The 13,000-nt window shown below is 33.3% G+C and overlaps 1 protein-coding gene across 21 annotated transcripts in view; it reads left to right on the top strand.

Moving 5' to 3' along the window:
* tou (bromodomain adjacent to zinc finger domain 2B toutatis) overlaps positions 1-13,000 on the top strand; it is a 120,145-nt gene that overhangs the window by 79,592 nt on the left and 27,553 nt on the right. For 13 of the 21 annotated variants that reach the window (XM_076132285.1, XM_076132288.1, XM_076132293.1 and 10 more), the window contains 8 exons: positions 4,147-4,854; positions 5,874-5,939; positions 6,409-6,453; positions 7,489-7,506; positions 8,487-8,656; positions 9,223-9,371; positions 9,908-10,024; positions 10,491-10,637. In XM_076132285.1, coding sequence (XP_075988400.1) covers positions 4,147-4,854; positions 5,874-5,939; positions 6,409-6,453; positions 7,489-7,506; positions 8,487-8,656; positions 9,223-9,371; positions 9,908-10,024; positions 10,491-10,637 — 1,420 coding nt within the window. The remainder of the gene's footprint in view (positions 1-4,146; positions 4,855-5,873; positions 5,940-6,408; positions 6,454-7,488; positions 7,507-8,486; positions 8,657-9,222; positions 9,372-9,907; positions 10,025-10,490; positions 10,638-13,000) is intronic. The other 8 variants (XM_076132297.1, XM_076132294.1, XM_076132306.1 and 5 more) reach the window with 5 other exon arrangements.

Raw genomic sequence — 13,000 nt, 5'->3', positions numbered from 1 at the left:
TCCCCGTTTTTGTAACATTTTTCACTGGTACTCTGCTCCTATTGGCCGTAGCGTGATGATATATAGCCTATAGCCTTCCTCGATAAATGGGCTATCTAACACTGAAAGAATTTTCCAAATCGTACCAGTAGTTCCCGAGATTAGCACGTTCAAACAAACAAACAAACAATCAAACACAAAAACTCTTCAGCTTTATAATATTAGTATAGATACGCATTCGATTTCATTTAATGAATTTGATTCAAAACATGATTATTTTTTCTCCAGATTTTTCTTTTAAATAACACTTTTTTATAACCTTATAAATTCCATATTTCTATCGACCTTTACAATTTACCTACAAACCTCCATTAGTTTTAATATCATAAGAAACAATGTGCGTGTGCTCTGAGGGCCACTCGCTCGAATTTCTTTGAAAACATGTTCAGGATTTAGTGAACATTCCCAAAGAATTGTGAAAGTTGGAACCAGATTTTGTGAAAATCAAATAAGGGAATTATGGGCTTTAAAGTTGGACCCTCAATCCGCACATAGAGGATTGAGGGCCCACTTGTACCGGATAAACTAAGGGCACTAAAGAAAAAGTCTTTACGCCAAAATGTAAGATAATGCCAAGCAAAAATTGCGGACACAAGAAATTACAAGAAAAACATTGTATTATTTTCCATACCTGCGTTCAAAATGGACCCTCACGTGGAAAGATTATTACGCTTATAATAACAAAACCATTAACTTTTGGCTACTCTTTGAAACCCTATATTATAGTATATAAATTGTGACATTTTGTGAAAGAAATAACAGATCACGATATCATGTTGGTTAAAAATTATCACCTAGTTAAAATTCGGACCCTCAGTCGTCCACTTTTTGGTTTTCGTTTTGTTTCGCTTAACGTATGATAGCTAACAAAAACACAAAATTATCTCCTTTTGTAGAGAAAAAAATGTGCTACAAATACAGTACCATTGGTTAATAAAAACATCTTTTATTGTATAAGAAAATCAATTTTAATTTAGTATGAAAATAATGAAATAGGGTGACAACATTTTGCATAACTTACTAAAAATTATTACTAAAAATAGCTTTTTCAGAATGTTTTTTTTTAAATGTCTAAAATTTGTAATGGAAGCAGAAATAATTCTAATTCCAAAAAAATAGAAATGCAGAGATGGCTGACAGAAAAAAATATAGCTTTTAATCAAGATATGAAAAAAATTGAACTGTAATGATTTGATTAAAAAAAATAAAGAAAACCATATCTGTTACAAGATTGACGACATGCTGCAGCCATATGGCATAAAAGTTCTTCGACTGCCACCATATCATCCTGAACTTAACCCCATAGAAAATGTGTGGGGAATTTTAAAAAATTATATTGCTTCGCATAATATCGACCAAAATGTGACGGGAATAATGAAACTAATAAATGAACGTTTGAATCAAATTGATGAAGGGATGTGGGGTAATACTTGTCGACATGTACAAAAGAAAGAAGAAGAATACCTTAGACATTTTGACATGGAGTCAGAATTCATAATTAACTTAGGTGACAGCAGCGAATCCGAAAATTCATCATTCGTTTTTTCAAGTAGCGATTCAGAATAATAAACATTGAATTAGCAAATTATTGTTTTTTTTAAGAACCCGTGTATAACCCGTAAATACTGTATTTGTATTTGTACCCGACTGTACCTTTTGTCACGCACACAAAGTCACTGTAATATGTACAAGGTTTACCCACACATAGGGCCGCGCGCACAACTGAGTTGAATTATGTATAGGTACATATCGAAATCAGACTTACTTTAAATCAAAAGTTTGATTTCCTTGAACGCGAGTGTCTTGCTTGTACAAAGATACGATTGCACATTAAATATTTATAAATGCATTAACGTAATTATCACTGTTACATAGAACTCGCAACAAATCCTTATCACCAATCACTTCCGATGCACTCACATAAACGATATTGCTTACTAAACTAATAGCGACTATTGTGCAACACAAAAACATCACTCAGAATTAACACTACATTAAAAATTAAAGGTGGGCAAAAACAAAATTAATGTCACCCTACCCACATACATTAATAGTCAATTCAGTGTAAATTAAAATTTGTTGTTTTAACGTAATTATTATTATTAACAAATTATATCAATTTGTTGCACATTTTTTTCCACAAAAGGAGACAATTTTGTGTTTTTGTTAGCTATCATACGTTAAGCGAAACAAAACGAAAACCAAAAAGTGGACGACTGAGGGTCCGAATTTTAACTAGGTGATAATTTTTAACCAACATGATATCGTGATCTGTTATTTCTTTCACAAAATGTCACAATTTATATACTATAATATAGGGTTTCAAAGAGTAGCCAAAAGTTAATGGTTTTGTTATTATAAGCGTAATAATCTTTCCACGTGAGGGTCCATTTTGAACGCAGGTATGGAAAATAATACAATGTTTTTCTTGTAATTTCTTGTGTCCGCAATTTTTGCTTGGCATTATCTTACATTTTGGCGTAAAGACTTTTTCTTTAGTGCCCTTAGTTTATCCGGTACAAGTGGACCCTCAATCCTCTATGTGCGGATTGAGGGTCCAACTTTAAAGCCCATAATTCCCTTATTTGATTTTCACAAAATCTGGTTCCAACTTTCACAATTCTTTGGGAATGTTCACTAAATCCTGAACATGTTTTCAAAGAAATTCGAGAGAGTGGCCCTCAGAGCACACGCACATTAAGAAACATACTCCATTCGGCTAAAACAAAGGTAGCTACTACATTACTATACGGTTTCAAACAAAGCTATTTATAGGGACGCTGCTCCCGCCGCCGCGGCCGGCCCGTACCGTGCCGCAATACTAATATCGTGATATCTCCTAAACTATATGTCTAAATAACACACTGTAAACTGCAAAAATAATCTAAATTAAATGCTCGTGATGATGAACTTACTTATTTTGATAAGGATATATGTATTATTGGTTATATCACCAGTTAAACATCACCCAACGAATTAAATGTTTTTTTAATACAGAAAAGTAGTTTTTGTGACTTAAATAAAAAAGCTGGATATACGTCATCGCGGACTTTTTTGTAGAACTAATAAAGACCAATGTTTTTGCTATACATTATTCTTACTTGTATCCAACGGTATAAGCGGCGCACGCACAAATGCAATCTTCAATTAGATTTTTTTTCTGATTCTTGGACATAAATCGCTATAACTCAGCTAATATAGTTTCAATGTATTTCAATTATATATAAAAACCTGTCGGAGAAAATATTCTTTCTATTAGTGAAAACCGCATCAAAATCCGTTGCGTAGTTTTAAAGTTTTATGCATACGAAGGGACTACAGACAAAATGGACGACTTTGTTTTATACTATGTAGTGATATATAGCTTTTTTGGTTTGAGGAAATAAGATTCATTAACCGTAATCAAAATTAGATTTTTATATGTTGTGAATAATATTTTTTCAAAGTAAGAAGTTCTTAATTTTCTCTTTATATTTGCTCTTTCTTTCGATTGACTAATTACCACTGTATATTACGAATTTTATGAGCTAATACTGACTAAACCCCTAATAAAACAGTAATATATAAGCCTTTAATAATATTTTTACCGTAAATGTAATATAATTTTTTGTAATGACCTAAACTCCGCCATTCTTTCACAAAAAATATATTTATAACGACCATAATATGAGAATTAAATGTTTCTAGTTTTTTTTGTATCTATGTTTTTAAAACCATGTGCTTGTGTTTGTTTTTTTTTATTATCAATTTGATGCTTGGCAACATTGTGCTCACCATTCGTATTGTAGTTCTTTATTCAAAAGCAAAAAGGGCCTTTTGGGGTTGTCAACGTGAAAAATTGGTTACTTTTTGCTTTTTTTTCTTATAGTAGAAAGCATTGGAATTCTCTTAGCTTTTAGTTGGTAGTTGAGCTGTGTGTCTAGTATTAGTTCTGGTATATTATATACTTCTTTATATATTTATGTAAAATTCTCTTCTATTGGGTATATGTATAACACAAATATGAACCAAAGGGACCTTGACAATGTTGTCAAAACCAAATTGATAATAAACACGAGAAAGAGTGACAATAAAAAATAAAATAATGGCAAAAAAATTCGAAAACAGCACATCAACAAGAATCGTACGCAGTTGACCATCGAGCCGCTGCCCACGATGCCCAAAGTTGGGATCGACGAATGGAAAACCCCAGACATTGTTATGGGACCAGCTACTAAGAGTAACAAGGACCGCACTATGCCTCCTATAAGTCTCTCTCTTATACCAGTCACGGGCCCTAAAGACACTCAAAACTCCCCTATAAAGACCATAAAATTCGACCAATCAGGATGGAAGGAGGAAATCGAGGAATACAATGCGTTAGATAAAATGAAAGATTTCGCTGAAAAAGCAGCATTCGATCTCCCTAAACGAAAAGACAAGCAGTACGATTTTTCAATCAAATCTGTAGAAAAACGCATGAAAGCGCCGGATAAAGAGAACAATCTAGAAAAACTAATAGAATCTTATTCCAGAATAACTGAATTTATAAACGGCTGCGATTGGTCGAAGTTACAGGGTGACAAGAAAACGGAAGACCCGAAATCGTTAGAGCAAAAATATTTGGACGCAAAGAACGAATTTATGTCTCAAAATTTGATGTTGATGCCTAAAGATAATGCTAAATCTGTTTTGAAAGAGGTTATAGACCTTAGTGAGGATGATGATAATATATTGACAGATATTATGAGTAAAAAGTTGTCTGGGTCCTTCAATGTTGGTAAAGATGGCGCCCTCTCGATCTCTGTACATCCTGGCAGTAAGGATATATCATTGGTACGTGTATACGTCGTACTAAAAATACTAACTTTCGGAACTTGTATGACTAATCGCACATGCTTTGGGCAACAATCTAATAATATTTTGTATTAAGTAGGTTTTGGCTGTGCTGAAATGATGAATTGTAGTTAAGAATGGGCTGTAAATAAATAAATATTGTTGAAGTTTGGACATCGTGGAAAGGTTATATCGCTTTATAAAATAGTTCTGCGTTAATCAGGGATAATCGAGTTTACTTCAATAAGGGTTATATTATTATTTATAAATTCTGTTGTTTTAAAGGGTTTTCCGCGAAGATTTTTTAATTTGACATACTAAAACAAATTGAAGAAAGACGAAAAATTCAGGAAAATTATTTAGCTACAAATATTTTTTTATTACAACCATATTTCGTTGTTTTAGAAGGTTTGTTTAGTGCAGATTATTTTTCAATTAAATCTTTTGTATCTTTAAAACAAACTGATATTTAAGGAAAATTTTCACGTTTATCTCTTTAGTAGGATAAACTCAAATGGGTTGCTTAATGCAAAAAAAAAATATTTTAGATTAAAAGCTTTTAAAGAAGAAGATGCAGCTTATGGGATTGAAATTTGAAGGAAAATTTGGATGTACACATTATTATATAATAATACAATTAACACATTTTTTCTTATTATTTCTTTCTTTATTTAGTCACTATTTATTATTTTTATTTGCACGCTTTTATGCTTATTATTTCGTTTATGTTTTGGAAACAAATTGGCTGGGTACTAATTTTTTTTTTCAAATTACGTATTAAGAAGAAAATTCTTTTAAAAAATTTTGTTTACATTTTTTTTTTCAATTATAAAGAAAAAAACTGTCTCATAAAACAAGTTTATTCAAAAAATATTAAAATAAAATTAAAATTCATAAGGAAAATAAAAGAAACTATTTCAGTTTTTCTAAGTTCCACTTTTTTTTTTTGTTTCATGTTACCGTGATTTATTATAATTTGCTGTACCGCTTTCGATGTTGTTCGCACGTTCGTAATGAAGGCTAAGAGGCGAAAACAGGAGGAGATAGAGAAACTGAAAATTGAAGAGCAAGCTAAAAGACAACAGGTTTGTTAGTTATAAGTATTTGATTAATTATTTCAGGAAAGTTTTGCTGAAAGAAGAATCATAAGAAAGGTGCTTAGCTTGCTAGCGTATATTTAAATATAATAATGAGATTTTTTCAGAAGAAGCGATTATATTATTATATTGACTTTCTAGAAGTCCAAAACTGGTGAAAAAAAGTGTTCTGAATATTCTAAATTAGTCTTATTTTGTCTTTCAATCAAGGTCAAATATTAATCACTTAACAATCTATAAATACAAATATTTTCTCATCCGAATGTTATTTCAAATATTTCTACTACTCTACTACTCTTAATAATGGCTCTATGAGAAAGGACTTTGCCAAAGCGATTGTCAAAGATATTCGAAAAATACAAATATAAAATATAAATTTATTAAATTCCTTTAAGGCCTATTGCCTTGTTATCCATATGGTCTATAGGCTCAGTTAAATAGCTCCAAATTGTTACAGGAGCGAGAATTAAAACGACAACAAGCGATACTACTGAAAGAACAGGTCAGTATGTCTGTCTGTGTGACTGTTGTGACTAAACTGTGTGACTTTAAAGTGTGAGATTGAACTGTTTTTGTAGGTTAACTAAACGATTATGACATTGCTCTGGTATAAGAGATTGTTGCCTAAGATTGTATAGGTTTTATAATTTCTTATAGTATTGTAAAGATGATTATTTTTATAGTGGTTGATAACGTGTTTTGTATGAGCAGGTTTATTTACAAAAATAGTTCAATCTATTGGTTTTTGAGTGTGTTATTTGAAATTACAGAACATTTACAAATATATTGTCGTTCGGAAATATTGTCGGTACAACTTTAGTTCTGTAATGAAATGTATTTGCTGTCAAAAGACATTGTATGCGTTCTGCTGTTAATAAAATCCCAATACATCAACTAAATATTGAATTTCTGTTGTGAAAGAACAGCCTTATCACAAAGTTATATATTTACTCGAAAAATCTCTGCATTGTAATTTGGTTATTAAAAGAACGGTAGTCTTGGTACCATTGTTTTACAATGATATATTAAGCATTTGTTAAGGGCTTTGCAGCAGTTTCATAATTGATTCAAACAGTATAATAGACAAGTTAAATTGATCTTTCTTTTCTTTGTTCTAAAAAGACAACTCCCGCACTACGAATTGCTCTTGTGTCGCGGGGACTTTTACAAACATACAAACAACGGACACAAAGCACAACCAGACCCGAAACAATTATTTGTGGATCGTACAAAAAATTGCTTCGTATGGGAATCTAACCCACGACCTCCCGACGCAATGGTATTGGTGGTGACGTAAACCACTACGCCACGGGGACAGTGTTGTATTTTCATTGTTACTATACATTTTGGATTTAAGCCTAGCCCCCTTCTTATACAAGAAGGGTATCCGCGCCAAGGATTAGGACAGCAAAAAGTTAATTTTCTACCAAAATATATTAATTTCCGAACGCCATTACATTTGTAAATGTCCTGTAACTAAGTGTTTGTGTGTAACATTGTGTTTCTCTTTTACAATGGCCGTCGTCGCGGACCACAGCAAAAGTACATAACGGAGGTAATAATATATTATGTACCTGTAGAACTAACGCTTGTAGCGGTTTGTGGTATATGCTTGTAGATAACTATGTATTTTTTATATAGCAGTAGACTTATAAGCTATATTAGGGGTAAGGGAGGGGGAGACGGGTCAAAATTAAGTGTAAGGTAAAAAAAAGTGATTTTTATGAAGTTGTTTGACCATTTAAGAGTACATGCTACATTTAAAAACTAATATTTGTTTTGTGCGATAAAAATCGCGACTGAAGAATTTATATAATAATTAATACGTCAATAATTTGATCAATTACAAAATATGCTTTTTACTTTGCCGTAGAAAAATAAAATTTTAAGTAAAAGCATGTATTTAACCTTTCGTAGAAAAACATATATTCGCTTACTTATACATCAGAAACAGCTAGCCTTACTAAGCAAGTTTAAAGCTTAAAATAATGGTGCTATAGTAATAAATATCACTTAAAACACTTCATTTACAGACAAGTATCTAATTATCTTCCACTTGCAAGATAATCTTTACCTAGTTTAAATACAATGTCCTTTTTAAACATCACCTAAGGAAATCAATGCTTATACTCAATCAAGCTATGATTATTATTTGTTTGCTCGATCCAGTTATTAATTCGGTCCATATCCTAATTTCTACTAGCAGAACTTGCATGTAACTTAATTAAAATATCCTGTTTAATCAGATCTATAAATTCGATATTCTGAAATTATTCGAAGGAAACAGTTCTTGCTAAATACCCGAGGCTGCTCGATTTTTCAAAACAAAATCTATCTAAAATTAATAGTAGTAGTAAAGTTACTTTCTGCCACAAAAATACTTACCAAATATAACAGCCTTTTAACCCTCAAATAGGGTCTGCAAATCAAAATTCGATAAATTAATAGTATTAAAATACCCCTCACAAAAAAACATTTCCCAAAAACAAAAACCTTTTACCCACAAACAGGCTCTAATTGATCTCTTGTTCGTAGGAACGTGAGCGAAGACGTCAGCACACTACGTTCATCCGTCAGCTGGACTCGCGCCGCCGCTGGGAGGAGCGCGAGAGGAGGAAGCATCAGAACCTCCTCGACCGACTCCTGGCCAAGGAGAAGAAGCTGCAGCAGCGTCGGAAGGAGATGGAACTGCTCTCTGAACTAAGGTAAGGAAATAATATAAAATCTTGTTGAACAAAATTTTGATTCGTATTATGATAATGTTGGATACTAATTTTGTTCTAATACTTTCAAGTTAGGTGTAGGTCAGCCATGTCTATCAGTTTCGTAATGTAACTAAAATAACGGTTCAGATGTTATTAAACGCGAAATGAATTTGAAGGTGGTAATTGGTGGTTTGGGTAAAAAAAGAAATTGACTTTGTGGTTCAACTATTATGACAGCAGTTTTAAGTCTATAACAAGCGTAAGTCACAATGATTTTAATTAGGTTTTCATAATAGCAATTCGTAATAAATTTTATGACAAATCCGTTTGCTTTAGTTCACTACTCTTTAAGAAGCGACATTCTACACTGCAGTCTTAAAGTACCCGACTAAAAAATCGAAATCTTTATACACATACTTACGAAAGTCAATGATACAGAGAGTAAATCTACCGCCACAAATTCCTTGCTACTCCTTTTGAAACCGAACATGCTGAAAATGATTCTCAACTTACTTTATCTGAACTCACTCCATAAAGTCCTTAACGAACACTATCCTCATTTACAGACGGCCACAAGAAGACTCGTCTCTATCAGACCAGAAGCCACTGCCAACATTGAACAGGATCCCTGGACTAAAGCTGCCGGGACAAGCGATGGCGGACATATTGCAAGTGTTCGAGTTTATACATAACTTCGGACAAACACTCGGATTTGGTGAGCGGAACAGTATTTTGTTTCATAGCTGGGCAAAGATTTTGCCCTTCTTTAGGCAATTTTAATCCATCTCGGAATATACGATTTAATCTAAATATCTACGTGTTCTAAAAAGAAATAAAAAATTTGATTACGTACTTTATCTCCTACTACATTTCTTAACAGAATTTACGCATTAAAACCTAGGGGATGCTGCTGTACCAATTTAAGTTAAATTTAGAATACATTTTATTTTATAATCTTATATATAAAATTTCCATGTCGCAATGTTAGTTACCGTACTCCTCCCAAACGGCTTGACCGATTCTCATGAAATTTTGTGAGCATACTGAGTAGGTCTGAGAATCGGCCGACATCTATTTTTCATACTCCTAAGTGATAAAGTATTTTGTATTGCAAAACAACGTTTGCCGGGTCAGCTAGTTACTAATAAAATAAAATTATATTAAGAAACGACTTAATTGTTTTTCTGCAAAAAATATGGGAATTTCTTAATCAAATATATTTTTAACAATAAATATATATTTTATTTGTAGACATGGAGTCCATCCCGACACTGAACACGTTCCAAATGGCGTTGCTGCCGGACTGCAGCGTGGAGGCCGAGGAGGAACTCGTACAAGTGCTCACACAACTACTCGTCACTGCCATAGGTAATAAATGATAATTAATAATAATTAATATAGACCTCGTCAATTGTGACCTTTATTATAGATAAAAGATCACATATTAAATAGTATGTATCTATATTTATTGCGTAAGTAGAGAAAGAATTAATCTTGTAGCAGAGAAAGAATTACCCAAATTCAGACGGGTTCGATTCCCGAGTTTCACTAACTGTATTGTGGATGATCCCGTAAAGATTTGTTTACTAGAGCTTGATGCCGTACTCGGCAAATGAGAATAGTAACTGTATTTTGTGTTACATGGAACGAAAATAATTTGCGAAAAGTAGACCTTTTCACTAATACCATCCAACAATGTACAAAAGGAGTAATTTACCTTAATTACTTTAAAAAAAATCTTCACTTCCTGTATAACCCCACAAAGTATATATTCCTTTGTTTTCATTCCAAAACCAACCTTATCACCTTCTTCATAAAGTCTCTTCTCCAACAGAGGACCCAGGCATCCCTCACCCGGGCCGGCACACGACGCTCCTCGGCCACGCGATCCGCATGGGAGACATCACGCCGCACAACCTGAGCGAAGTGCTGCGGATATACTTGTATGCTAACGCTACTGGAGAGATTAAGGCACTCACTGGTATGAACTAGATTATTTTACTATTTTTATTTATATAAGTTCAATAGCGTTTAAACTGATATAAAAATACAACTGTTTGAATAGATAAACTACCGCTAAATATGCCTCATAAGTAATGATTTAATATATGATTGGATAGAAGTAGCTATGTAAAACAATCCGACGTATGTGTGAGGTGGCAACCGGTCAACAGTAAAACGGTCATGAATGTTATTAAAAACATGAGCAGTAAGAAATCTCCGGGTGCTGACCGCATACGTATGTCGGATATCAAAATGGTGACTAATAAATTAAGCCCAGTACTTGCTAATTTGGTAAACTTGTCTGTTACTGGAGGCAGGTATCCAGATCCTTTGAAAAAAGCAATAGTTCGACCAATACACAAACGGGATGACCTTACATCACTATCAAACTACAGGCCTATAGCAATATTATCGAGCGTAGATAAAATTATTGAAAAATGTATTATTAATCAACTGGGAACCTACCTCCACAAAAACAAAATAATAGATAGTTGTCAGCATGGTTTTCAAGTCAATAAAAGCACCAATACTTTGTTATCACAGTTCACCGATGAGATAAATACCTACTTAGCAGAAAAAAAGTTTGTAATTGCAACATTTTATGATTATAAAAGGGCGTTTGATACTTTAGAAACCGATACGTTACTAAAGGCAATGGATGAGTGTGGAGTGAGCAAGCCATTGAGCAGCTGGTTCCGTGACTACCTTAGTTCAAGGTCCTACCAAGTTAGGGTGGGCGAGATACTCAGTGATGAGACAATGGTCCGTTGTGGGGTAGCTCAAGGATCCGGTTGTGGGCCAGTGTGCTACCTCATGCACGTGAACAGTCTACGTGGAGCACTGGGTCATTGCTCAGCGCGCATGTTTGCAGATGACTTGTGCACGCTGCGCGCGGGCATTGACCTAGCGGAGACTTGTCGCTCTGTCCAGGAGGATGTCAATGCAGTTGTGAAATGGTCACACGACAATGGAATCGTACTAAACTCTGACAAAACCAAACTCATCATCATTCACTCTCCATATCTTCCACCTGCAGGAACAGAAACTCCAGTGATCTCTCATAGTTACTCATGTTACCACAATAGATTAAATAATTGTAATTGCAAACCCATAGAAAAAGTTAAATGTATCACGTACCTAGGTGTAAAGATAGACGAAAGCTTCTCTTGGTCTAGTCATGTTAATTATATTTGTGATAAAATGAGGATACTACTGGGCAGATTTTATCATTTAAGTTTCAGAGTACCAATTTCTTTATTAAAATACCTGTACAAATCACTGGTCGAATCCATTGTGTCTTATGCTCTTGATTGTTATGGACTTACTTTTAAAACTTACATAGATAAAATAGAAACACTACAAATTAGATTCTTAAAATTATTAGTAAATAATAAAACCAAAAACAGTTGTAAAAATGACTATAAAAAAATATTTAAAATATGTAATATTCTGCCGGCCAGTTTAAAACATAAGTACCTATTATTAACCAACCAACATGGCAATCAAGAGCATAACCTGTCGCTCGTGTCGCATACACACGGCACAAGAACCAAAACCAGTGGTAGATACAATGTGCCTAGAGTTAATAATTATTATGGTGATAGAACTTTATCGAAACGCATACCATATGTAATGAACAGTTTACCTGTGGACATCGCAACAGAAAGAAATAAAAATAAGTTTTCTAAAAAATTAAAAAAGTATCTACTTAGTAGTTTATAAATATCTATAAACATACATACAAATATACATGTATAAAACACAAGCTACTGAACCATATAATATTACTCTTATACATACAATATAAATACATTTTAATACATAAACTTATAATATATAATCAAAGCTCTTATACAATATATACATATATGTACATCTTAAGTACTGCTATAATTAAATGAGACTCGACCGTGTCCACAGACAAACTGTTCAAACAGTTTTGTGGACCATAAGTATAAGTTTCATGTAAGAAACACTGTTTTAATAATAATAAATAAATAAATAATAATAATTCTAATGATACGGGTCCTAAGAGCAATTGAAAATGAAAGCTTACGATTTCTAATTTGTTACCTGACATTACGAACGACACTAGCCTTCGGGCGGCTTGAACTACTTACTTTGACACGATGTTGTCCAGATTTTCATACAAAATTTCTCGATAGCTAGCCGGTTTTCGATAGTGGTAGAGAATCTAGCTCCTTGTAGCAAAGGTATTGAGGCTTTCTAAGTAGTAAAACTATAGACACGCGATCCGCCTGGGAGACATCACACCGCACAACCTGAGCGAAGTGCTGCGGATATACTTGTATGCTAATGCTACTGGAGAGATTAAGGCAC

Source organism: Anticarsia gemmatalis, chromosome 27 (genome assembly GCF_050436995.1).
Source record: "Anticarsia gemmatalis isolate Benzon Research Colony breed Stoneville strain chromosome 27, ilAntGemm2 primary, whole genome shotgun sequence".
Taxonomy (NCBI): domain Eukaryota; kingdom Metazoa; phylum Arthropoda; class Insecta; order Lepidoptera; family Erebidae; genus Anticarsia; species Anticarsia gemmatalis.
Note: the sequence above shows the minus strand (reverse complement) of the source record. Positions and strands in the feature narration are given on the sequence as shown.